At 38.6% G+C, this 26,452-nt stretch overlaps 1 protein-coding gene across 4 annotated transcripts in view; it reads right to left on the bottom strand.

Moving 5' to 3' along the window:
- ATP11C (ATPase phospholipid transporting 11C) overlaps window positions 1-26,452 on the bottom strand; it is a 281,152-nt gene that overhangs the window by 22,051 nt on the left and 232,649 nt on the right. For 3 of the 4 annotated variants that reach the window (XR_004539497.1, XR_004539499.1, XR_004539498.1), the window contains 3 exons: window positions 25,469-25,534; window positions 25,117-25,221; window positions 10,756-10,909 (listed from right to left, as the gene is read on the bottom strand). Coding sequence is in view for 1 of the 4 variants with exons in the window: in XM_033944970.1 (XP_033800861.1) it covers window positions 10,756-10,909; window positions 25,117-25,218; window positions 25,467-25,534 (324 nt within the window). In the remaining 3 variants the exon portion in view is untranslated. Of the gene's footprint in view, window positions 1-10,755; window positions 10,910-25,116; window positions 25,222-25,466; window positions 25,535-26,452 lie in introns of all 4 variants that reach the window. The other variant, XM_033944970.1, reaches the window with a different exon arrangement.

Here is a 26,452-nt window from a genome sequence, read left to right as displayed (position 1 = left end):
GTTGGGGGAAAATAAGTTTTCTTATTATCTTTAAAAGAGTATTGTGCTATAAAATTATTCTTCTATGTAACTATATCATTTTTTGTGCGCAATTGTAGTTTTAAAAATGAATAAAGAAGTAAAAAAAAGCAAAAAACAAACAAACAAGTGTCCTTCTAAAATGTATCAATGTTTTCTCAATATTTTTGGATGTCTCGTAGGAGATAAATCTTAAACTGCAACCATCAGATTTAGTTTTCTTTTTCCGTAGTTCCAGGCATTTTTCTCTGCTGTTCTCACTATTTAGACCTTTACTAATGCAACATTCAGGGTAACCTCTTTCTTGAGAATACTTAATCGTTACTGCTGTTTGTTTTTCAAAAATATAAAAAGTGCTGCACAGTCTTCTCAATCTTAAAAATTGTGAATATAGTAAGTATTTTTAGACTCTAGTGTGAAACTATTAAAATGCAAAATCTAGCGTTTATTCATAGACTTTCTATAGATTGTTTTCTCAAATCCATATCTATTCTTTGAAATAAAAAATGTCCAAAACAGAAATGCTTTCATAATCATAATGCATTGTAAATTTTAAATTGGCATCTCGTGAATTGATTAAAAAAAAAAAAAATTTGTATTGGAAATGGTGTGATCCCACTAGAAAGCAAAGATATTTCCTGTGGGCAAGTAACATTGGAATGTGAGCTTAAGCTTCTTTGAGGTCCAAAGAACAGAGCCAGTTGTTGTTTTCCAATAATGGTAAGAGAATTTCCAGAGGCACCAAGCAAAACTTCTCCTTCACTTAGTATTTGTTGAGAGCACGGGGGTCCACCTTTTCACTTTTTGGTATCAGGAAATATTTGCAGTACCGTATTTTCGCGGATATAACGCGCGCGTTATACGCGTTTTTACCTACCGCGCATACCCCTCGCGCGTTATACGTGTGAGCGCGGTATACAAAAGTTTTTCTACATAGTTCCCACCCCGCCCGACGCCCGAATCACCCCCCCCCCCAGCAGGACCGCTCGCACCCCCACCCCGAACGACCGCTCGCACGCGCTCCCACCCGCACCCGCGATCGGAGCAAGAGGGAGCCCAAGCCCTCTTGCCCGGCCGACTCCCCGACAATATCGGGCCAGGAGGGAGCCCAAACCCTCCTGGCCACGGCGACCCCCTACCCCCACCCCGCACTACATTACGGGCAGGAGGGATCCCAGGCCCTCCTGCCCTCGACGCAAACCCCCCTCCCTCCCTCCAACGACCGCCCCCCCCAAGAACCTCCGACCGCCCCCCCAGCCGACCCGCGACCCCCCTGGCCGACCCCCATGACACCCCCACCCCCCTTCCCCGTACCTTTGCTAGTTGGCCGGACAGACGGGAGCCAAACCCGCCTGTCCGGCAGGCAGCCAACGACGGAATGAGGCCGGATTGGCCCATCCATCCCAAAGCTCCGCCTACTGGTGGGGCCTAAGGCGCGTGGGCCAATCAGAATAGGCCCTGGAGCCTTAGGTCCCACCTGGGGGCGCGGCCTGAGGCACATGGTCGGGTTGGGCCCATGTGCCTCAGGCCACGCCCCCAGGTGGGACCTAAGGCTCCAGGGCCTATTCTGATTGGCCCATGCGCCTTAGGCCCCACCAGTAGGCGGAGCTTTGGGACGGATGGGCCAATCCGGCCTCATTCCGTCGTTGGCTGCCTGCCGGACAGGCGGGTTTGGCTCCCGTCTGTCCGGCCAACTAGCAAAGGTACGGGGAAGGGGGGTGGGGGTGTCGTGGGGGTCGGCCAGGGGGGTCGCGGGTCGGCTGGGGGGGCGGTCGGAGGTTCTTGGGGGGGGCGGTCGTTGGAGGGAGGGAGGGGGGTTTGCGTCGAGGGCAGGAGGGCCTGGGATCCCTCCTGCCCGTAATGTAGTGCGGGGTGGGGGTAGGGGGTCGCCGTGGCCAGGAGGGTTTGGGCTCCCTTCTGGCCCGATATTGTCGGGGAGTCGGCGGTCCTTCGGGGTGGGGGTGTGAGTGGTCCTGCCGGGGGGGGGGCAGGGCAGGGCGGGTAAACGGAGAGTCGGGACAGCGCACGGAGAGTCGGGGAGGGCGAAAGGAGAGGCGGGGTGGCCAGAGGAGAGTCGGGGCGGGCGAAAGGACAGTCGGGCAGCATGCGCGTTATACCCGTGAGCGCGGTATACAAAAGTTTTTATACATAATATTGTGGTTTCTGCGCGCTATACCCGTGTGCGCGTTTTACACGGGTGCGCGTTATATCCGTGAAAATACGGTAGATCCCTTGGCCCCTCTCCTGCAGAGGAACTTGTTCTATTGCACTGAGCTGGAGAAAGGCTGAGAACTCTTGGTAAACAAGGGTCTTTTGGAGGGAGTTGAAAAAAACTCTTGGGGGATGACAGCTTTTGTAGTAAGCGAAAGGGAACCCCCCCTTCCCTCCCTCCGTGTACTTCTACACCAGGGCCCCCCTCCCCTATAGGTCTGTCCCCCCTGAAGGCCTGCACCCCACCCCTGAAGGCCTGTGCTACCATCCCTGAAAGCCTGTTTCCCCCTTGAAGGCTTCCCCCCCCTTAAAAGCCTGTCCCCCCTTAAAGGTCTGCATCCCACCCCTGAAGGCCTGCCTGTCCCCCCTGAAGGCCTGTACCTCCCCCTTGAAGGCCCCCCTGCCTGTGCCCCATGAAGGCCTGTCCCACCCCCCCACCCCAAAGGACTGCTCACTCCCCCCCCCCCGGAAGGCCTGCGTGTTCCCCCTGGCCTCCCACACTGTTTACTTTCGAGGAGCAGCCTGCAGACAAGATCGCAGTGCTAGCGATCTTTGTACTGCTTCGGAGCTGTTTCCTCTGCCATGGTCCCGCCCCTCCTCTGACGTAAGAGGCAGGATCGTGGCGGAGGAAACAGCTCAGAAGCAGTACAAAGATCGTTAGCACCGCGATCTTGTCTGCAGGCTGCTCCTTGAAGGTAAACAGTGTGGGGAGGCAGGGGGGGAAGCCCGACGCCAGGGGGGGAAGCCGACAGCAACACTTCCCGACTGACCCTCCCTCCTCGCCCTCTAAAGCAGGTGCAGCAGCGGCCGGCCAGTAAGAGCAGTGCTGCCGCTCCTGCTTTAGGGGGCCAGGGGTGAGGGTCAGCTGAATCGGGAAGCTGATTTTTTTTTTTTTTTAATCGATTTGAATCGATTCACCCAAAGTGAATCGGTGAACCAGTTTGAATTGTGAATCAGGAAGCACTACTGATCACACTAATTATGCGGGTCTGTACCTTAAATCATCTGTTAACATCAAGTGCATCACTTGAAGCAGCTAGGTGCCCTGGATATTGATAGAAAAAATGCCAATGCAAAGTTAAAGGGCTCAATGGCCCAGAGAGGTTGAGTAGTTGTGATATGAAAAAGCCGACACTCCTGGCATTGGGACAGGCTGAAAAGAGCCTGAAGTGGGGGAAAAATGAAATATTTTGATAAAACGAAAGGAAATGAAAGAAAACAAATATGACAAAAACTGAAGAATGGAAAGGCATTAAAAAAAGACTAAAGTTTGACTCGCTTAGAGAGAACTCTAAAACACAGCTTCTCAGCTCCGTGTAAAAACTAAGAACTGCAGGTCCTGATAGCTGATGTTGGGTAGGAAGGCACCGGCACACATGCAGTATGGGCGGTCAAAGTTTTTAAAGTGACAGTATAGTTTTTGACTGCCCATGCTGGGTTCCATGAATGACGTCTCCCAGATGTGAGGATATGATGCCACTTTATCCTTAGAGAAAGACATATATAGTGTGTGTGTGTCTACACACATACATCCTCTTATACCTCTCAAATAAAAGTATTTTAACATTGTACCTGTGATCATAAAATGTCTAACAGCAAGATAGCGAGTACAACAGAGGGTTACAGTGAAGCAGTTCAATAAAAATTTCTGCTTCTCCCATGTTGTTAAAATGTCAAAATTTAGCAGGGCTCCAATTAATTTCACTTGATGACTAAACAAGAAGGGCTGATTTTGGAGAGTTTTCTTGGTGGCAGTACAGAGCATTGTCTCCTTCATATTTTAGTAAAGTTATTTAGAAACTATGGCTTGGCGGCAGCAAGAAACTATACAGTAGTTTTCAACCAGTCCTCAGGAACCACTTGGCTGATCGTGTTATCAAGATATCCACAATGAATAGGCATGGAAGAGATTTGCATACCAAGAATGCAACTCTCATATGCATTCCACTGTTCTACACTATATCCTAATGGTGCACATACCCTTTGATGATGGACTTGGAGAAAGAGAAGATGAAAGGGAAGCCAGCACCATGCAAACTGGAACAAAACTCAATGAGATAGGTGCTTGTATTTAAAAAATAAAATAAAATAAATTCTAATTAGTTATACTCCCTTCTGAGTATCATTAAAATTTTGACACCATAAACAAACTCCATCCTTGATAAGCACTTCAACCCAATCTTCTGAGCTGAACTGACTGAGGTGCATGATGGTCCGTATACTCTTGAGGGTGCTCTGAACAAATTTTACTTCTGGCTGCAGAGAGGACATGTGCCAAACTATTGTACTGCCAATATAAACATACTGAACTATAGTTTTTGCTAAATTAAAGACTAAAGTTACTGATAGGGACAAAAGTAGGCACAAATATATCACAGTTATACACATAGCCCCTTAAGTTACTTCCCAAACCAAGCATGTTTTACCCATTTAGGATGGGCAAAGTCTGTAGACTAATTGGCTAGAAACAAAACATGTATAATTGTAAAGTAAACAAAAATTCTAGATGGAACCTTTGTAGCTTGCAAACATGGATCTATTTTATGAGCTGAAACAGATACATCCTATGTGACTATGGCACACTAGATAAAATACCTCTATTATATTTACAAAAAGAATGCCAATATACATGCATAGAAGACCTCTTACAAAATTAGATATCTAAAAGTATTAACTGTGCAAAAGGAGGAGCTAGGGTGACTCATGTGTGGCATAGCAATTTATGTGCATATTTTATACAAATGAATTCACTTTTGCTGGACAGCAGGCATAATGTTTGCCTTTTAAATATAGGCATGATTTATTTAGAATTTTTGCTAGTATTTTATCAAGACATCTGTGCCTGTGTCTTTATAAAATAAGATAAAGCGAAGTTACTCACCTGTAGCAGGTGTCTGAGGGCAGCAGGAGGAATATCCACAGTGGTGGCTGACATCATCGATATAATCCCAGCACATCGATGTTCCCCACCATTTTTTTCCAGAAGCTTTTGGAAGTGCTTGACCACACAAGTGCATCCATCTTCCTGCCTGCCATTGTCCCATGATTCCAAGCCAGTTTTATACTAAAGCTGATTGAATTAAACCTCAGACATTTAGTTTGGTGTGCTCATGACTGCTGCAGTGAAAGTGAACACCATGGTAAGATCAAAAGCTGTCTGAGGCCTTCAGAAAGAAGATTGTAGCAGCTTATAAATCTGGTAAGGGATTTAAAAAGATCTCAAAAAAAATTGACATTAGCCATTCCATGGTCTGGAAAATAGTGTACATGTGGAGGGCTTTCCAAACAACTGCCAACATGTTCAGGTCTGGCTGTCCAAGCAAGTTAACCCCCAGAGCAAACCACAAGATGCTAAAAGAAGTTTCCAAAAACCCTAAAATGTCATCACGGAACCTACAGTAGGCTCTTGGTACTACTGTTGATGTGAAAGTGCATGCCAGAAAAAAACTGCACAAATTTAGATTGCATGGGAGGTGTGCAAGGAGGAAACCTTTGCTTTCTAAGAGAAGCATCAAGGACAGACTGAAGTTTGCCAGAGAGAACGTAGACAAACAGGACTTCTGGAATAGTGTTCTATGAACAGATGTGTCTATGGATTATTTGGACACCAGAAAAGAGGACATATTTAGCGTACACCAAATACAGCATTCCAGGAAAAGAACCTCATACCAACTGTGAAGCATGGCAGTGGAAGTATCATGTTTTGGGGAAGCTTTGCTGCATCAGGATCTGGCCAACTCACCATCATGGAATCTACCATGCTCGAGGAACATGCGAGACCATCTGTAATAAAATTAGAGATGAAGCGGAACTGGACCCTGCAACACAACACTGACCCAAAACATACCAGTAAATCCACCAAGGACTGGCTAAAAACTAAGAAATGGAGAGTCCTGGAGTGGCTGAGTCAAAGCCCTGATTTTAATCCCATTGAGATGCTGTGGGGTGATTTGAAACGGGCTGCACATGCAAAAAAACCCTCAAACATCTCGCAGCTGAAAGAATTCTGCACTGAGGAGTGGGCCAAACTTCCTCAGACCGATGTCAGAGACTGGTAGATAGCTACAAGAAGCGTCTCACTGCAGTTATTTCAGCTAAATGGGGTAACACTAGCTATTTTCTCAGTTTTCTCAGTTAGAAAACACATTTTTGTGGATATCTTTTGTTTCATGAGTAAATCAAGGAAATTTTTGTTGTTTACCTGCAATTACATCACTTTCTTTTCCAGAGATAAATAAAAAAACGATTTGACATCGATATGTGAACATTTCTTAAGAAAGAACCGAATATTTCATGGGGTGTCCTAATTTTTTCACATGACTGTAGTTGCAGCTATAATTAAGCTGTTTTAATGAATTTTTCTTAAATCCTGTTTGTTCTTTTCCTAATTTTATGTTTTTTTAATTTTGTTAACCCATGTTTTGGACTAAGCGATATATCAAATGACAGTAACAACAAACATAATGCATCCCCACTGTTCATGCAACTCAAGAGGACATTGGGACTGATGTTGAAATCAATGGACCAGACTTGATGCCAGAAATAAAGTTTGTACTGCTTCTCACAATCTCTTCTACTTTGTGACATCTGTAAACAAGAGTTTATGAGGAGGATTAAGGTTTGGCCACAGACATTGCAAGTACCAATTATGGGTCTCCGTGAGGGACACAGTTATGGAGCACTGGGAACATTTCTTAAAAGCACTGCAAAATTTATGGGACAAGATTGAAAAACAAAACAAAACAGCCAAGGCGACATAAAACTCAATCTTGACAAAAATTCAACTTTGACTTGCAATCTTAAGGTCTAAGATGGCTTATTGAGCCATGGCAAAAAAAAATTAAAATGCTGAAAAACCTATCTAAAAAAGGTAAAATGCAGTGGTCCCATGAAAATTGCAAGACTATAAGGATCTGATCTCTCTGCTCTGCAGAAAAGAAAAGAGACTGACTTGATCCCATATGACGATGGCAGTTGACGGGAAGACTTGCCCATGTGCAGTCAGGTGCTTCCAAATGTTTCTGGAAAAGAAATGTTGGGAGAACATCTCCACACCATGCTTCAATGATGATGTCATCCATTAGTGTGGCTACTGCATCTTGCAGGTCCTTGGAGAAAACCAGACTTCATTTCCAAACCAGGGTACCTTGTTATAAAATTACCCTCAAAAAGTAAATGGTATACACGTCCTCCCTTCTGGCCTACCTGAATATTAAGGGTCAATTTTTAAAGCATTTCCTTCACATAAAACATTCTATACACCAATAATGTCTCTTATTACTGTAGAATTCTGGGCACAAGTATTTTATAAAATATGCTAATACATATGAAGAGTACACATGTACATTTACACTCTTTCAGAGCAGGAACAAGTTTGTAAAAAAGAATTTGTGCTCTATTAGGAATAGTTCTGAAAGCCTATATTATAAAAGGCAAAGAGGCACCTTTGTCATTTTTGTGAAAAACAGAATATAACATCCAAAAGACAGCTTAAGCGATTCTAATAATCTTAAAAGCACTCCAATCTACTGATACCCTTTCCTATACAAAAAGGAATTTGGTTTACAGAAGATATCACACCCAATTAAAATTTATTACCATATCAAAGCATTACTTGCTAACCATAGTTCAGTGTCTAAGTTGATAGAGAATGACACGCGGACAAATTTGCCCCCGTCTCCATGGGATCTATCTCCATCTCCGTGAGTTCTGATCCTGTCCCATCCCTGCAAGCTCTGTCCCTCATTTCCACAGATGAGGACAGAGTTGCAGGGATTTGGCAGGGAAAGGGTTAGAACTCACAGGGATGGGACGAGAATGGCGACAGATCCCATGGGGATAGACACAAATTTGTTTCCATGTCATTTTCTAGTTGATACTTTTCCATTTATGATAGATTTTTAATACAGAAGTGTTCTTTTGAGATTTGTCTTGTGCTCTTTATAAACAGTCTAAATAGGCTCTGATATTTAATGTAGTCACCCTGTAATGAAGTTATCCCCAAAGTAATCAAGATTATTGGCATGACAGACATACACAAGGCAGCTCCTGGGAATCTGGATATGGCATTTCCTTTCTGCCAACAGTGGGTATAAAAGTCTCCTGTAACAGATCAAATATCTGAGAACTGAGCACTACACTACAATGTGGAGATGCCCAGTTATACATGTAACATGTTACTGGGCAGTATGTATAATTTCCTAATTGCTCATGTCTAAAAAGTATAGTAAATGTCTATTTCATAAAAATTTGCTTTTGTGACCAGGATAGTCAAATTTTGCAATTTATATATTTAATAATAACTTTATTTTTGTATACCGCAATACCATGACAAGTTCTAAGCATTCACAATAAAGAAACAACTGACAACCAGTGAAGTATAAGCAACAAGACAGAAAATTGTAAAGTAACCAGGAACAGAGGTACAAAAGCAAATTAAGAAGTAACAAATTTGTCAAAAAGATAAGTCTTTACTGCTTTCCTAAAGGATTGATAGGAAAAACCCTTTGAGATTGTTTTACTTAGCCAAGTATTTATTTTACCAGCTTGAAATGAAAGTGTCTTATCTAAGAATCTCTTGTAGTGACAAGATTTCAAAGTGGGAAATGCAAATAAATGAGACCTATGAATACATAAAAATGCCAAAATTTCATCTTTTCACTTCATAAAAAGCAACATATGAATCAGTTATGTATTTATATTGAAGTTATAAAAAGATGGCCACAGAAGATTTAGAAGTGAGTAGTTCTTTTGAGATCTGCGATTATATTGTTAAGTCACTTTCATGAATCAGCCCCCAGATGTAGTCTTCCATCATGTTCTCATTATATTGTCCTTGGTGATGGCGTTCGAAGCTCATCTTGCTCCTCTGAGTATGCTCCCATATTCTCCTTGAATGTCTCAAGATAAGCATCAAGGATATGGACTTTGAGAAACATCCTACAGCCCATTTTACTGGTAGTTCTTCAGCAGATTCTCAACCAACTCCATATAGTTTTGACCTTTGCCTCAGACAGATTAGGAAAGATGTCTTGAAGACATTTGAAGGTTGCTAACTCCTTATCTAGAGCTCTGACAAATTGTTAGAATTAGGCCCAATTTGATGTGCAGTGGTGGCATCAGCACCTTCTGGGGATCCACTAGCGGTTCCCATTTGACGTTTATTTCTCCCCACAGAGAACTCGGTTCGCTGTGGCCAGTCCCGCCTTTGGTAGTGTGCATTTCGTGTTCCTGCTGTCCCAACGGCAGAGCTAGCAGGGAAATCTAGTAAAACTGCCTTGGAGATCCATTAGGAATATTTATTTATTCACTTTTCTATACCGTTCTCCCAGGGGAGCTCAGAACGGCGTCTAGTAAGGTTCTGGTGCTGTTGTAAGCCTCTTTGAGGTACACGGAGTAAGCCAGTGGAAGAGACAGGTACTTGTTCCTGTTATGGAGCAGCATAGCTTTGATGCTCCTTGGTTAGCTGTCAAAGAAGAGATGCTACTCTTTTTAATAATAATAATAATAACTTTATTCTTATATACCGCCAACAATCTTGCGACTTCTAGGCGGTTTACAATAAAGAGAAACTGTACAGACAGCGAATTACAGAGTATAGCAGTGTACATCTGATTATAACAACATTAATCGTGATAACAACAGTTCGTATGCTGCAGGGCCATGCGGCTTACAAAGAATTAGAAAAATTCCATAAATTGAATGGAGTATTCATAGTTAGTGATTAGGGGTTAACAGTTTACAAGTTCGGTTTTGGGATGGTATTACGAAGGGGGGCTATTGTCCTGGTTCGTTCCCTAGGTATTTTGAGAACAGGTAAGTTTTTAGGTGTTTCCTAAATTCTCCATATTTGTTTGTGTGTGTAATTAATTTTTCTAGGTCTTTGCCCCATAAGGCTGCTTGATACGATAGAAGTTGTTCATTGTATCTCTTATATTTGCATCCTCTAGCCGGTGGGGAGACGAATTTCAGGTGTGTTCTTCTCCTCATGTCTGTTAGTTCTCTCATGTTTTTAGTTATAGGCAATTCCAGACTGGCCACATTGTGGCAGAAGCAGAGCCCATCTTGAAGGGCGATGCTTCCTCCACACATAGCCACAGAAAGCCTTACCACCTGAATTGTCAAGTGGTAAATCTTTTTTTTTTTTTTTTTTTTTAAACCGCAAAAGCAAGTGTAGTATTGTCTGTCACACAGCAATACCCTACCATGCTTTAGTTTACTCAGCTTAGAATCAATTTGGAACATTCTGCCAAAAAGGTAAATTTCAAAACACCAATGTCCTGGTCACAAAAGCAGAGTTTGAGGGGAACGATAGGCATTTTCAATACTTTTATAGCACAGGCAATTAAGAAAGAACACTTATTACCCAGTGTTACATAGTGTTATAGATTTGGCTACAGTTAGGGATCTCTTCCCAATGTATTCTTAACATATTTGGAGACAATGACCATTAATCTAGATATGAGAGGGGAGGGCCTATTTCCCTAGATGCATTCAATTTTCCTGGAGATAATATGTAGGCCATACCTTTTGGTTTGATTCTTTCAAACTTTTTATAGTTGTCAGGAGAATATCAGGATAAAGGCTGATGAATATCAGAATTATTATTATAAGCCAGACGGACACAGAAGCTAGCATCTGAGCAAATACAAAATACATTCTTTGTTGTCTGAGGAAAGGCCTAAAATAGAAGGAAAAAAAACCCAGAGATTTACCAGATGTCCAAATTCATACAGTGCAGCTCAAATAAAAGATGCTATAGCAAAACTGAAAATTCAACAATGTACTGTAATAATGTTCATTTGAAAAAATAGTAGCAGTAGGGAAAGTACAATGGTATTATAAAAATGTGTGACTCCGATTCAAGGTAGACTAATTTTTTTGCAGAATTCTGATAACTTAAGAAAAAAGTTGTTTCTGCTTGTCATGGAATGGAGGACATTAAGCAGAACCAAATTTTCTGTCTATCAGAAAGTGAATTTGCTTACCTGTAATGGAGGTGCTCCTTAGTCAGCAGGAGAATGAAGCCATACTTATGTGTCAGTGTTCTCCCCTAGCAATAGTAAGCTTTTAGCTTACTGAGTATGTGCAAGGATTCCCACCTTCAGTGGCGGCTCCTCCTCTTGTTAATCAGTTTTGTCTCTAGCTGAAAAAGATATCTTAGAGAAGGTGGGAGGGTAGATGTGGTTAAATTCTCCATTTCCTATGAGCAGTTTTTTGTATGAGCTACATATATAGAATGCTTGTTTTAAGGTGTGTAAACAGAGTGTGTTCTATGGACTCAAGCTCCCAGTGGATTTGGCTACTGCCTGTGGCTGAAGCCCACCCTCTCATCAGCCTCTGTGAGAGAACAGAATTCATTTTGTTAGGCAGCACACGGCTGTATGAAACCTTAGAACAAACACTGTTCCTTAACCAGGTTTTCACCCTTTAAATCAGATAGCCTAATGTAGCTTAGGTTCAGTAACTAAGTCTGAAGCACAGCGTTATCCCCCACAAGTTATGTGGGAGCACTACAGGATGTGCTAGCTATATGTGAAGATTCTGTAAAGGACTGAACTGCCTTCAAATCTTCAGAACTGTAAGTGTTTATTCTATATTTAAGTTACTAAAGAAACCTGTTCAAAGAACTACAGAGTCTGACTTCATAACATTAAGGCTACAGAGTTAAAGAGTTTAACTGATTGGGATCCTCAGGGAGAATGCCAGCTTATCATAATTAAAACCTACCACAGGAGTGGATGGCTATTTTGTCGTTTCCCTCCTTCATACCCATTATAGGTAAGTAACTTTGCTTTCTCCGCAGACAAGCAGGGAAGATGCAGGCACATTTGTTGGTGAGTCCCTAGCTATTCCTTGTAAAAGGGTGGTAGTGAAGATCAAGGAGCAAATAAGATACTGGATGACAGATTGTTCTATTTACAGCTGGAAGTACCAAACTGGGAATCTACTCATAATAAAGCTTTCTTTTTCCTAGCACCCAATCTTTGAATAGTCTCCCAAGGCACATTAGGTCTGAAATAAATATTAAGGCTTTTAAGACATTGTTAAAAACCTATTTTTTTTCAGACGGCATTTGGAGCAGATTCTCTGCCAGTGGATCATATTTATTGAGAATTGAGGCACTCCTTAAATGAACAGTGTAATTAATATTTGTATGTTATATGGTGTGTTATATTCTCTGTGTGGCTATCCTATTTTTTATGGCGTTCTGTTTTTTTTCATTTGTTTGAAATTTTACTGATGTAAACCACTGAGAACTATGTTAAGATTTGGCGATATTTCAAAGTTTAATAAACAAACACATCTGGTGTTAGGCTCTGGTCTAGGCAAGAAAGTTCATTAAAAGTGTGAACTGGGGTTGCCGCTTTGCAGATGTTCTATCAGAGTCTAACAGAGGTGGGCCACTGAAGAAGCTGGTGCATGAAATGATGTGCATTAATTCCATCAAGTGATCGACTTATTTTACAGTAACAGAAGTCTATGCAATGAGAAACCCATATGGAAATGATTTGTTTAGAGGCTGATGATCGCAGGTTGGCCGGGTTGTAAGTGATAAAAAAGCAATTGGTATGATGGAGAGATGAGGTTTTCTTGAGAGAAAAAAATAGCACTCCTCTGCAATTCAGAGAATGGAGGCAGTGTTCTGCTGGAGAGGTATGAAGAATGGTAGAAAAATGGTTTGGTTGAGGTGAAAATCCGAATCACCTCAGGAAGAAATTTCAGGTGCGTTATGTAGCTGGGACACAGATGGAAAAGAAATGAGTGTGAGGATAGGAGTTTTAGTGCTTGGAATTCAATATTCTCTCTGCTGATGTGATGGCTTTGAGAAAAGCTTTCATCCTTGTGAGGTACGCGAGAGAAGTGGTGCTCAGTGAAACAAAAGGGCACAGTGATGAGTTGGTCCAAAATACACTGAGATCCCTAGGCCCTGGCTGGTCTCCAGGGGGTGGAGAGAGATTGGTTTTCCATCACCACTTAGTGGAAGCACACTGAAGGTGTCTTGAGGCTTGCATTTGACAAGTGGAGGAGGTAGGTTCAGTAGGTGTGGTATCAGACAAGTAAGGGGTGTATGGTAGTAGGCAATGAGCCAGTAAGAATAAAACATGAACACTGATATCTAGGAGGGGGAGTGGAAGGTGGCCCTTGCAGCAAGGAGAACAGATCTCACTGACTCGGAGACTGGAATGGTAACGAGGATGCTCCTTTCAATTTCCATGCAGTCAGGTGAAGGCTGGGCAGACTAGGGTAAAGAGCCTGGCCATTGCACTGTGTGAAGAAGTAGGGTAGGGATCCAAAAGAGAACGGCTGAGCAGCATTAATATACAGAACAAAGGAAATACAATTTTTCTGGGTCAAGTCAAAATTGGGATGAAACCTGTGGAGATCCTAATGACTTTCTGAAGAATCCTGGAAATAAGCAGAAATGATGGAAAGGCATACTGAGGATAGTCCATCCAAAGGATGGGGAAAGTATCCTGTGAAGTGTCTGGATGTGCTAGTCAGATTGAACAAAAACTGTGACAAGTTGTGTTAACTGGTGTGGTAAAGAGGATTACGACTTTGGTGGATCACCTATTGAGTCTTTGAAACATTATGGTAACAAGAACCATTCATGAGGATCGAACTTGCACAATAGAGATGTGTTGGAGTCTAGAAGCAAAATTAGTTGTGAGAGAGGCTGAGATTACCGAGTTGAATGTAACCTGAAGTGCCACTGTAAAGGCCTCCAGTGAAGTCATGCATGTGGAACAGGATAGAGGGTTATTGCTATGTGGCCCAGTGGGTGAAAAAGTGGCACATAGGCAGTTGAGAGAATTTTGTTACTTGGAAATAAGAGTCTTGTGATTGCTATGTCAGTGGAGATGACTAGGCAAGCTTTTATGAATGTGAGTTACTGAAATAAGGTGATGATACAACAGAGGTATTGCAAGTGGATCAGGAGTCTTGGATGCTGAGATGTAACCAATACCTGGAATGAGCCAAGAGTATGAAGTCATCGAGGTATGGGAAGACATAGTGCTATTGCATGCTTAGATGCACTGCCATGACTGTTAGCCACTGTGGAAAGACTCATGGCATAAAACAGAAAATTCCAACCAGGTATCACAATGGATTGTGGTCTACTCATCTTGTATCTATTTAACAGCTGTGCCAAGTTTCTTCAGTACATAGGAAGTTGTATTGAAGAAAAGTATTAGCATACTATCTATGTGATGGGAATGTTGTAATGTGTATTTTTTAGGTGTTTCATATGTAGTTTGCTGATACAAAAGTATAGCGACACAGCCAAATTTGGGGTGGACTTCAGCCCAAAGTGAGTTTTAGTAAAGAAATCAGTATCTGCGAAACAATGTTTGTGCAATATTGTATTGCATAATATGTGGCACCTTGAAGTTGAAGGAGAATGGAATATTGATAGGGAAGCATATGGAGGTGACTAGCCAGTATCCTAAAAGCTAATGTAGTCTCTTAGCAGATGTTCCTGCCACTGGAGTCAAGAACCCTTGCCTCCATCTCTGGATTTTGAATTGCTGAATCTTAAACCATAGAAAATGTGGAACAGGTTAGTGTTGATGTTCTGGAACCATTTGCCCTTTATATTTCAACTCTAAACATTTTGAAGGAGAATGAAGCGAAGAAAACATCTACTAATTGGTAAGCTGAAGGTCTTCAGAAATTCATGGACCTAGAGCAGGTGTGTGAATATATTTTGTAAAGGAGAATAACAGATATTTGTGGCTGCTGCAACAAGGCTGCAGTATTTTTTTAGAAAAGACACACTATTCACGGTCACTACATCCTGTTTCATTGTTCTCTGAGATCATAACTCACAATCTGGACTATACTTCTGTAGATTATAAGTCAAATTCCATGGTGCTTCCTCATAAATTGAATGAAGAATGATCAGAATTTTATATTCAACACGATAATATACAGGAAGCCAGTGTAGCTGTAGGTGTAAGTGTTTCATACGTAGTCACTAGAGTCACGATTAATTGGGATGAGTAGAAGAATGTTATCTGCATATGAGAATATGCATTCATTGCTGTCGAATTTGTATTTGTTGATAGCTGATCTCCATGCTAGTTTGTATTCTGGGAGAGTGCTCATTTGCTATTGTCTTTTGAGTCTTCTACAAGATTGATTTTCAGCTTTTAGGGCATCCGTGAACCAAGGTGAGGACTTGGTTGATTTTTGTTTTTTTGTGACATAATGGTGCAATGGATTTGAGGCTTTGTTATAATGCATTGTTCCAGCTGTTGAGTGAAGCTATGAGACAGGTTGTAGTGGAATGCAGAATTCAGAGGTCTTTTTCCAAAATTGGCTAGTGCTAATCTTACCTTTTGTTAGAGGTTTCCCAGTGGCAGTAGATTTTTTCTTATGGAGGCTGAGATTGAAGGATAATAAGTAGTGGTCTGACCAAGGACTGCTGACCAGTTAGTTTCTTTTATAAACGTACGGGATTTGAAGATATGAAATCCTGAGTGTGTTCTCTGTTGTGTGTGGGTTCACTTCAGATTTAGTTGGCTGTCCTGTAAGAATCTGTGGAAGCTGGTGGCGATTGTGTTGTCCTGAGACTCAAGTGGAATGTTTATGTATCCTAGGACAAAGTCTGATATATTGACAGGTTAAATTTGAGATAATTTCCTGTATTTTTGTGGTAGTACAGGAAGAGGGTCCTCGGGGTCGGTAAATTACTAGCAATCCAATGTTGCTAGAGTGTATGCTTGATTTATCTTCTAATTTGCATAACATATACTTTAGTTCCAGTTGTATTACAGAGTCGGATAGTGAGATGTGGAAGGAGCTTTTGTAAACCAAAGTAAGGCCAACTCCCTGTTTCTTAGGTCTCGGTGTGTGGATAATGCTGTAGCCTGCTGGGGGAGTTTTGGGCTTGCAGATTCTTTTAGCCATGTGAAGGCAAGGCCTGTGTCAGTGGTAAAAATCAATTTATTAGTAGTTTTTTGGCTATTGACCTGGCATTGACATATGTAGATGCATGGGACTGGAATAGTTGTTTTTTTTCTATAGGGAATGATTGATTTAAAGGGGATTTTTCACAAATTGGTAATGGTTCTATATGGTTGGGTTTAAGATTTCCTTTTATTAGCTGGGCACTTGCCAGTGATAGTAGGGATTGCTTTATGAGTTGTGATGGGATTGCTTATGGCATTTTGGTTGATAGGTAGACAAAGTCTATGTGTATGGTGGTTGTGATATGAAGGATGCCACATTGGATGAGAGGTGCTAATTGGTTAGTGGTCAAGTCGAAGAAGGAAAATGGGTAATGAATGGGCACATTTCATTGTGCTTGTTCAGGCACTTGTGAGTGAGAGGTATGAAGAGCTAGGAGACTGGTGGTTGCTTTGCTATGGGAGATAGAAGGCATCTAATTTTAGTATGTAAAGTCTTGGTTGTTGTCATCTGTTTTCTGGAATAGGAGGCAAGCGATACATCTTGTGAGTTAGTAATGATTGGGTTGGACATAATGATTAGTTTGCTCCAAGTCTGTTCAGAATTGTGGAGGAGTGATGGTGGTGTGATGGGTCATGGAGTAGGAGAGGAAGATGATATCTGGGTGGGGTTGTTCTAGATGGGCTAGTTTATACAATATTTTTTTATTGGTAGAGGAGTCAGTTGGTGGAATGTGAGATCTGGGATGATGGATATGATGAAGGTTGTTCTAAACTGAAAGTAAGTGGGGAGGAGTAGATGGGGTTTGAGTTTATGTTATGCATTTTGGTGGTAGACAGGACAAGTGGGTGACTATGTAGAGTTAGTGCTGTGGGTGTGAGCTCTCAGTTTCAGGGTAATAACGCAGTGTCTTTGTTCTTAAGTCAGGTTATTTTCTAGGTGTCAGCAGTGGGTGGGGTCATAGATAAGAAGGTCATTTGGTAAGGGTTGGTGGTGGAAGTTTTAATTAGTGTTGACTTGCAATTGTGAGCACTAATTAGAGTGTTGTTATGGGTGACTGATGGGTGTATAAGTGTAATGTGCACCTAGGGGTGGGTGGGATGAGGAGCAAAGTGGAAAGGCATAGGCCTCAGGTCTGTGAATACAATGTAGTTGTGGAAACTCTCTCTAAATGTATCCAAGAAATCAGTATATATATTTTTTCAAATGTATATGTTGGAAAGCTCTTAATACTCAATATAGTCTGCAGGTTCTATGTTTCCAGGCGGATTTTTTGGGTCACCAAGCCGCAAAATGGTATAAATTGTTAAATGGATTTTTAAATAAAATAAAGAAAACTGGACTTAGGGATATTTGGAGTATTGAGATTGGTCAGACAATTTCTGAGTCTCAATGGCCACGATTTTGGTCCTGGAAATTAAGATTTACAAAGTCAGCATCTATGAGTCAAACTTGGATGTTTTTGTTACATAGAGCTTTATGGACCCCTACGCGCTTACAAAAGATAGATAATACTAGATCTAAAAGATGCTGGCATTGAAGAGTAGAAGTCGGGACATTAGACCACTTAATTTTTTTTTGTCCCTGTGTAAATGCATTTTGGAAACTAATTTGGCCCCAAATTAATGAATTACTAGAAAATCATGTAGGACTCTCATACGATACTATATTATTTGGTACAACAATGAGAACTCAGAGTCCAATTTCAGCAAATAATAACAAACTATTATTAATATTGACAGGGGTCGCCATGCAACAAATAACTCAAAATTGGAAGGATTATACCAAATTAAACTATACATTTTGGTGGAATTCAGTCTGTCATATCTACAAAATGGAAAAAATAATAGCATTACAACAGGGAAATAATCACAATTTTAAGAAAATTTGGGAACCATTGACTCGTTATTCCAATGATCAGATTTCATAGCACATTAGTAATGATTATATTAGAATGGGGAGGGGTGGGAATGTATATTATATGGATTTAAGAAATGAAAAAAAGGGGAGGATTATATTTTATGTGATAAGATGAATTATTTGTAATCACAATTTTTCATGTATTAATTGAAGTTTATGTAAAATTAAATTATAGTAAGAATGAAAAATTTATAAATAGGGGGGCGTGGCTTGGACGCGAACTCGGATGGTTGGATAAACGAGTAGCTCCACATTGACAAGCATATATATAAGAAATACTACCAATATTTTTTAAGAAATTACAAAAATATAATACAACATGACTTCTACTAAACAAACTAAAGCTGATTTGGGAGCCGGAACATCGGGAAGCAACAAGAGGTCGAAACCAGAGCCAGGTACACCCTCTAAAACCCCGCTGCCAAAGGAAAAAAATCTCGACGTTATGGAAGAACTGAGACAAATAAAAGAAATTGTCTTAGATAGTAATAAAAAATTACAAAAAGCGATAGAAGAAGCCGCAATACCTACTAAAAGAGTGGACATAACAGAAAACAGAATTTCAACATTGGAAGATAATACAGAACAATTAAACATAGATATGAGTCACAGCAAAATCATATGGAAGGAAGTGACAGAAATCAAACAAAATCTTGAAGACAGCCGAAATCGCGAACGAAGGAATAATTTGAGAATAATTGGATTACCTGAAGGAGTGGAAAAAAATGATCCGATTGCCTTTCTGGAAAATTTTCTGCCTAAAATATTGCCACTAAAATTTAAAACAGAACTAGAAATAGAAAGAGCACACAGGATTCCAACACAAAGAAAAAAACACTCAAACGGGTCCGAGAACTTTAATATTTAAACTCTTAAGGCATCAACAAGCAATTGAGATATGTAAACTAGCCAAAGAATACAAGAATCTCAAATGTCAGGACTCAAAAATACATATAGTCCCAGACTTTGCGAAAGAAACAGCATCAAGAAGAAAACAATTTCTAGACATGAGACCCCAACTGAGATCTCTAGGAGCCAGATTTGGGCTCCTTTACCCAGCGATAATGAAGGTAACTATAGCCAACAAAACACAAAACTTACGGATCCCAAAAAACTACAAGAATTTTGGATCAACATGAACAACCAATGGCAATTTAAAGACAAATGATAATAACCTTATGAAAATTATAACTTTATTTACTTTATATTCTTTATATGGTTTAAAAGACTTCAATATGGAAAAAAGAACTTTAAAAAAAAAAAAAAAAAAAAATCGGTTAAGGATTTGGAACTTTCAAGGCAACGGAAAAGAACACACAGGATCGAATTAAAGATTTGAACAACATTCTTCTTGGAAAGCAAAGAGAAGATAAAAACCTGAAGAAAACACAAGATTCAATTCAAAAAAATTCTAAATAGAATAGACTTACATGTTAGAATGTAAACTGGACAGAGATCCATCCTCGAATGGTGACGAAGGAACTTTTCTTCTTAAACAAAAGACTAAAAGATATACTGATTGGTTGAAGTATATTGTGGGCGGAGTAATGAAAAGAAGGAGAATTATCCTTCAATTACGAAGAAGATTATAGAAGAGGAGAGAACAACATGTAATGATTGGTGTACTCGAACGATTTTGAAGAAAGGCGGTACTTCCGGTTAAATTTGCGTTCCAAGTATATTATAATGCGTTTCATATACGCAACATTAAAGGATATTGACGGGGAAGAATGTGTTTGGGATGTGGAGGTTCCGAATAGGTTTTTTTATTTATTTCTCTTGAACTTAAGGTTTGTTCATAATAGGGAGGAAGGCTTGTTCGGAATGGCATCCTCAGTATGAATGGACTAACTCCCTCTTTTGTGGAACTGTGATGGCGATTTCTGACGCGGGGAGCCACAATGGATGGCGCTGATCCCAAGGCTCTTAGAAAATTGAAAACCATCCAAGGAAACGTGAAGAGACTGCCCGTGCTGGAGACTGCTGCTGCGGTTTCGTAAGGGAAAGCTTAAGTCTAGATGCCTTTAATACAATATTTTATCACCATTAATACCCAGTTTTGTAAGCTTTCCAAGGTGATAACAATTCATCACCTTGAAAAGAAAAAAAAAAAATTGTAATGTTTTTAAAACTACATATACTGATATTTGAAATATTTGAAATATAGATGATATATATTCATCATATATAAAAAAAATATTTAAAAATATGAAAGATTTTATTTCACTTGGAATAATTCATCCTTATAATCTTAAAGGAAAAAAAAAAAAAAAAAATTAATTTATCTTATATTTTAAGAATGACCAAATTTTTTAAATATATATTTTTTATTTTTTTTTTTGATTAGGGGGAAAAAATTTTTTATAATATAGAGAATTCTATGGTAGTACTTTAGATAAATTATTAATAGCTTGAAGGAGTTATCTAAATCTAACCTCAATCTGCGTATCCAAGTTTTCGTAATTAATAAGGGAGGGAAGGGAGGGATGGGAGGGAATAAAGGGGAATTATATAAAGAAAATATGAGTATGAAGGAGGGGAAAGATATAAAATATTTAAAATATTGGGAAAATTTTATTCTTCTTAAAAATATATATTATTTAAAATATTATTTAATTACTGAAAAATTTAAAAAGATAAATGGATCTTAAAATAATGTCATTAAATGTTAATGGTCTAAATCATATGATAAAAAGGAAAAAAGCATTATCATTTTTAAAAAGGCAAGATACAGATATATGCTTTATACAAGAGACCCACCTCTCACATATAGAATCTAATAAGCTAGAAGGAGGTTGGGTCAAACACTGTTTTTTCTCACCAGCTATAGGGAAAAAAGCGGGTGTTGCTATTTTAGTTAATAAAAAATGTTCTGCTTCATTCAAATTAAAAGCTTCAGATATTCATGGAAGATGGGTAATTGTGGAAATGAATATGGGAAATACTACCATGACGTTGTTTAATATATACGCCCCTAATTCGAACCAAAATGAATTCTTTAAAACTCTTCAACAACTGATTTTACCACTGGCTACTACAAATCTTATAGTAGCTGGGGATTTCAATGCTGTAATGGATCCTTTATTAGATAAAAACCCAAGCAGAATTATGAAATCTATGGGATTAGAAAATTTAATTCAATCTTGCGATTTAATAGATATTTGGAGAACACTTCATTTTGATGGACGGGAATTTTCTTTTTGTTCTCATGTTCATAATTCCTTTTCAAGAATAGATTATATTTTTACTTCAAATCATCTAGCACAACAGGTGACACAGGCCGCCATAGATCCTATTATTTTATCTGATCATGGTGGAGTATGGATTAAAATTAAAATTATTGATCAAAATAATAATAGACCAATTTGGAAGTTAGATAATACATTGTTGACTGATCCAATTTTTTGTGAAAACCTTATAACAAAAATGAAAGAATTTTTTCAAATAAATGATAAAGATGAGATTAATAGAGAAACTTTATGGGATGCTTTTAAGGCATCAATTAGAGGACAAATAATTTCTTATTCGGCTTTTCTTAAAAAACAGATTAAAAAACAATTTTTAATCTTAGAAAAAGAGATTAAAAATTTAGAATCAACACTTATAGAAAAATGGGAATATTCTATTCAACAAAAATTATTAAAACTAAAAGTTAAATATAATGAGATCTCATCTAAAATGATTAGGAAAGATATATTCTCTCAACAAACATTGTATTATGGTAACTCAAATAAGTCGGGAAGAATATTAGCAAATTATCTTAAAGCAAAAAAAAGGAAAACAAATCTAATTGCTATAAAAGATGAAAATGGTGATATACATACACAAAATGAACCCATTTTAAAACAATTCTTAAAATTTTATAAATCTCTTTATTCTTCCGAGACTTATATAAACAAAGAAAAAGATGGTTTAGAATTTTTGAAAATGTTAGAGGGTCCAAAAATTCCTGAACATATAAAACGAAGTTTAGAAAAACCAATATCACTAAAAGAATTAGGAACAGCTTTGAATTCCCTTAGAGTTGGATCCGCTCCAGGTGGTGATGGATATACTGTTGAATTTTATAAAACATTTCAAAATTTTTTATTACCCTATTTATTAAATCTTTATCAATATCAACTTAATAAAGGTTGTATTAATGGCACTATAGCAGAATCTTTAACTATTGTTTTGCCAAAACCTAATAAAGATCCCACTTTGGTCTCAAACTATAGGCCAATATCTTTAATAAATGTAGACGGAAAATTATTAGCAAAAATACTTGCATTAAGATTGGCCAATGCTCTCCCCCACATTATAGGTATGCATCAAACAGGATTCGTTGCTCAAAGACATTCATCTCACAATACCAGATTAACATTCCATATGCTATATTTAACAAAGAAAATGAATGAGCCTACTTTTGCTGTTTCATTAGATGCAGAAAAGGCTTTTGATAGAGTGGAATGGCCTTTTGTATATCAGGCAATGGAATGGTTTGGTATAGGTCCCGGATTCATACAAATGATACAAACATTGTATAGCTCCCCTTCTGCAAGATTATATATCAATAATACGTTTTCAGAAAAATTTAATCTACAGAGAGGAGTTAGACAAGGATGTCCTTTATCTCCTCTGCTGTTTGATATTGTTTTAGAACCCTTAATATTAGCTATCCAACAAGCAAAGGAGATACAAGGTATACCTCATTCAGACAGAGAATATAAAATATCTGCTTATGCAGATGATTTATTATTATATTTGAGGAATCCAGAATCTACCATTCCATATCTACTTGAACTAATTGAAAAATTTGGAAGTTTTTCTGGATATAAAATTAACTGGAACAAATCAGAAGTTCTTCCTCTAAATGTATATTGTACAAAAGGTTTATTTGATACATTCTCTTTTGTTTGGAAGGAAGAATCAATTAAATATCTTGGAATTTTTATTACAAAAACAGTAGATGAAACAATGAAAATTAATGAAAAATGTCTAATACAGAAAGTGACAGAAATGTGTGAGCAATGGAATCCTTTACATCTATCTTGGTGGGGAAGAGTACAAACTGTTAAAATGATGATTTTGCCTGTAGTTTGCTACCAAATGGGGATGATACCAATTTTCTTTCAAGAATCTTTTTATACAAAATTAAATAGAATTTTGACAAAATTTATTTGGCTTAATAAAAAACCAAGAATTGCTTTAGTGTCGCTGCAAAAACCAATTAAGGAGGGAGGGGTAAATTTTCCCAACTTTTATAGGTATCATCAAGCCTATATTTTACGTCATGGTATGTATTGGGATCCTCCCAGAGCCCACTGATTAATATTCCAGACTGGGTTCTGGCTGGAATGGAGACTTATATTTCCATTACGTCTTAGTCATGTAGTTAGTATCAAAATGCCAAGGTTATACAAAGATCATAAAATATTATGGATACCTGGAAAACTCTAAGATACATAAGTAATTTAACTCAAATTCCAATTAATAAATCAACTACTCAAACAATATGGCTAAACCCCAAGATCAAAATTGGCGGTTTTAAAGTCATCTGGAAACATTGGATGATAGCAGGCATTCGTATTTTAGATGATGTAATAAAAAATGATAAATTGCTGGAGTTTTCACAATTGCAACATAAATTTGGTCTTAATAAAACACAATATTTTAAATGGTTGCAATTGAAGCAATCTATTCAGGAAGGGTTCCCTGAATGGAAAAACCTTGCTAAATATCACAGTTTGGAATTCTTATGTTCCAGATGGACTCAATAGGACATAAAGCCGCACAGTGGTATAAAATAATATCTGGATTTATAAATAAAAAACCAAAAAAATGGTCTTAGAGACATTTGGAGCATTGAGATAAAACACCAAATTAGTGCATCTCAATGGCCACGACTTTGGTCTTGGAGGCTAAAATGTACGGTGTCAGCATCTATGAGACAAACTTGGTTTTTTCTTCTTCACAGAGCATTTTGACCCCTACACGTTTACATAGAATTGATAGCTCTAAATCCAATAGATGCTGTCACTGAAATTGGGACATTAATCATTAGATCTTATATTCTTTTGCCCCTTCATCTTAACATTCTGGAAATCAATTTGGCCCCAAATTAATAGAATGCTAGAAAATCCAGTAGCCTTGACATATGATACTATATTATTTGGAACAACAATGAGAAAAAAAAGTCAAATATCATCAAGTAATAACAAACTATTTTTATTTTAACTGGAATAGCAATACAACAAATTACATTCAACTGGAAACAACATGATAGATTGAATTATATGTTTTGGTGGAATTCTGTATGCCATATATACAAAATGGAACTAGCTATTGCAATACATAAAGGATATATGAATAAATTTCAAAAAATATGGGGACCATTAAAAGATTTTTGTAAAGAATAATAAATTTCCACATAAATAAAAATTGACTGTTAACAGATTTCTCTAATGAATGATTAACTTTTCCCAAGATAAGATATTTGAATAGAAGGGAAGGGGGTGGGCTTTTAATTCTGATTATTACACACTAATTTAATTCTGAATGAATTTACAGTAAAGATTGAATTTTTGTATTGTTGATTGGGAGGGAGGGAGGGAAAGGGGATTGTTATATCTAATAAGAATTATATAAAATTAAATTTCTTGCATAATATTATAACTTTATATAACATTAACTTTCTAATGAAATGTTAAATTTGATGTTAATATATGAGATGACCAAGTGTGTATGTTCAAGTTTCTAATGAATTTTATTGAAACACTTGTTGTAACATAAGAAAATGAATAAAGATTTACAAACCTGAAAAATTTATAAATAAAATATTAAAAAAAACCCAAAAAAACAAAAAACGTATATGTTGCAGGCAGAAGTAGAAAAAAAAGTTTGGTCTCTGAAGGAGCTACTTTTTCAGGTGATGCAGATGGGCTTAATGAGTGGAGATATCAGTAGAATGAATGTTGTTAAAAAGCTTTTACAGGACTAATTCAAGCTAATTCAGCCCCTTAGTTTGTTGTCATTTGTTTAATAACACATTTTTGTGTTAGAGGTACTTACCAAATAATTCCTCCCCAAAAGAATGAGAAGAATACATAGAATGCCAGGGAACCCCAAATCACAACGTGATTCATCCACGTCCAGAATCGAGTATCTAAAGCAGAGCTAGAAAAGGAACAAACATGAATTACAAATTCTACGCAAGGAAAATGTGTACATAGAAATGGCATATGCACCTCAATACTACAGGATTGTCTTCTTCTTAGTTCACTACATAATACACTAGTTAGTTATCAATCATTTTTCTCTGTAAACTGAAGATCATGTAGGCACATAAAGCTAAAAATTTAGCTATTTTGAAAATGGTTAGAAAATACATGCAATTAAAATATTTTTAGACCAAAATACTAACCTTCAGAGTTACTGTAAATACTAATACGGTGAAGACTATGGTTCCAAAGGTCCAGTTTCCAAATACCTGAAAAACAGTTTGAAATATACAGATTACTTGAACCTAGACAAATGTGTATAATCTATGCCAGGGGTGGGCAACAAGGGCTGTAATCCAGTTGGATTTTTAGGATTTCCCCAATGAATATGCATGAGATCTATATGCATGCACTGCCTCCATTGTATGCAAATGGATCTCATGCATATTCATTGGGGAAATCCTAAAATCCCGACTGGATTGCGGCCCTCGTTGCCCACCCCTGATCTATGCTGTTACAAAGCTGGCTTCTCATTGTAATTAAGTCAATTTATGATTTGCAAGAATATCTTCCTCTTCTTCCGTCTGTATCTTTTTGCTCCTTCTTTTGCTCTCTGTTCTCTTAACCAACTCCTACCCTATTCCTGCAGATCACACCGCAATGCCACCAATTTTATTTCTGTCCCCCTTCTTCCCTGCCCTTCTCATGTGCTCTGTGGAATGCCCGCTCTGCCTGATAAAACCAGAGGGAATAATTTGAGGTTGAGAGGTGGTAGACTCATGAGTAATATTAGGAAATTCTTCTTTATGGAGAGGGTGGTTGATGCATGCAATGTGCTCCCAATGGAGGTGGAGGAGAGGAAAACAGTGACAGAATTCACAAAAAGCATGGGATGAACATAGAGGATCTCTAATCGGAAAATAATGGCATATATTGAAGAACTAAGGCCAATACAGGGCAGACTTGCTTGGTCTGTGTCCTGTATACAGCCATTCAGCTGACGATGGGCTGGGGAGGGCTTCAACGGCTGGGATGGTTTAGATGGGCTGGAGTGAGCTTTGATGAGACTCCAGTAAATGGAACCCAAGCACAGTACTGGGCAGAGCTCTGGGTTACTGACCCAGAAATATCTAAGAAAAGGGACAATTCAAATTAAATCATTAATTTATAGAGTGTGTATGGTTGGG

This window comes from Geotrypetes seraphini, chromosome 5 (genome assembly GCF_902459505.1).
Source record: "Geotrypetes seraphini chromosome 5, aGeoSer1.1, whole genome shotgun sequence".
NCBI lineage: Eukaryota > Metazoa > Chordata > Amphibia > Gymnophiona > Dermophiidae > Geotrypetes > Geotrypetes seraphini.
The sequence above is the reverse complement of the archived record's forward strand: the minus strand, read 5'-3'. Positions and strand labels throughout refer to the sequence as shown.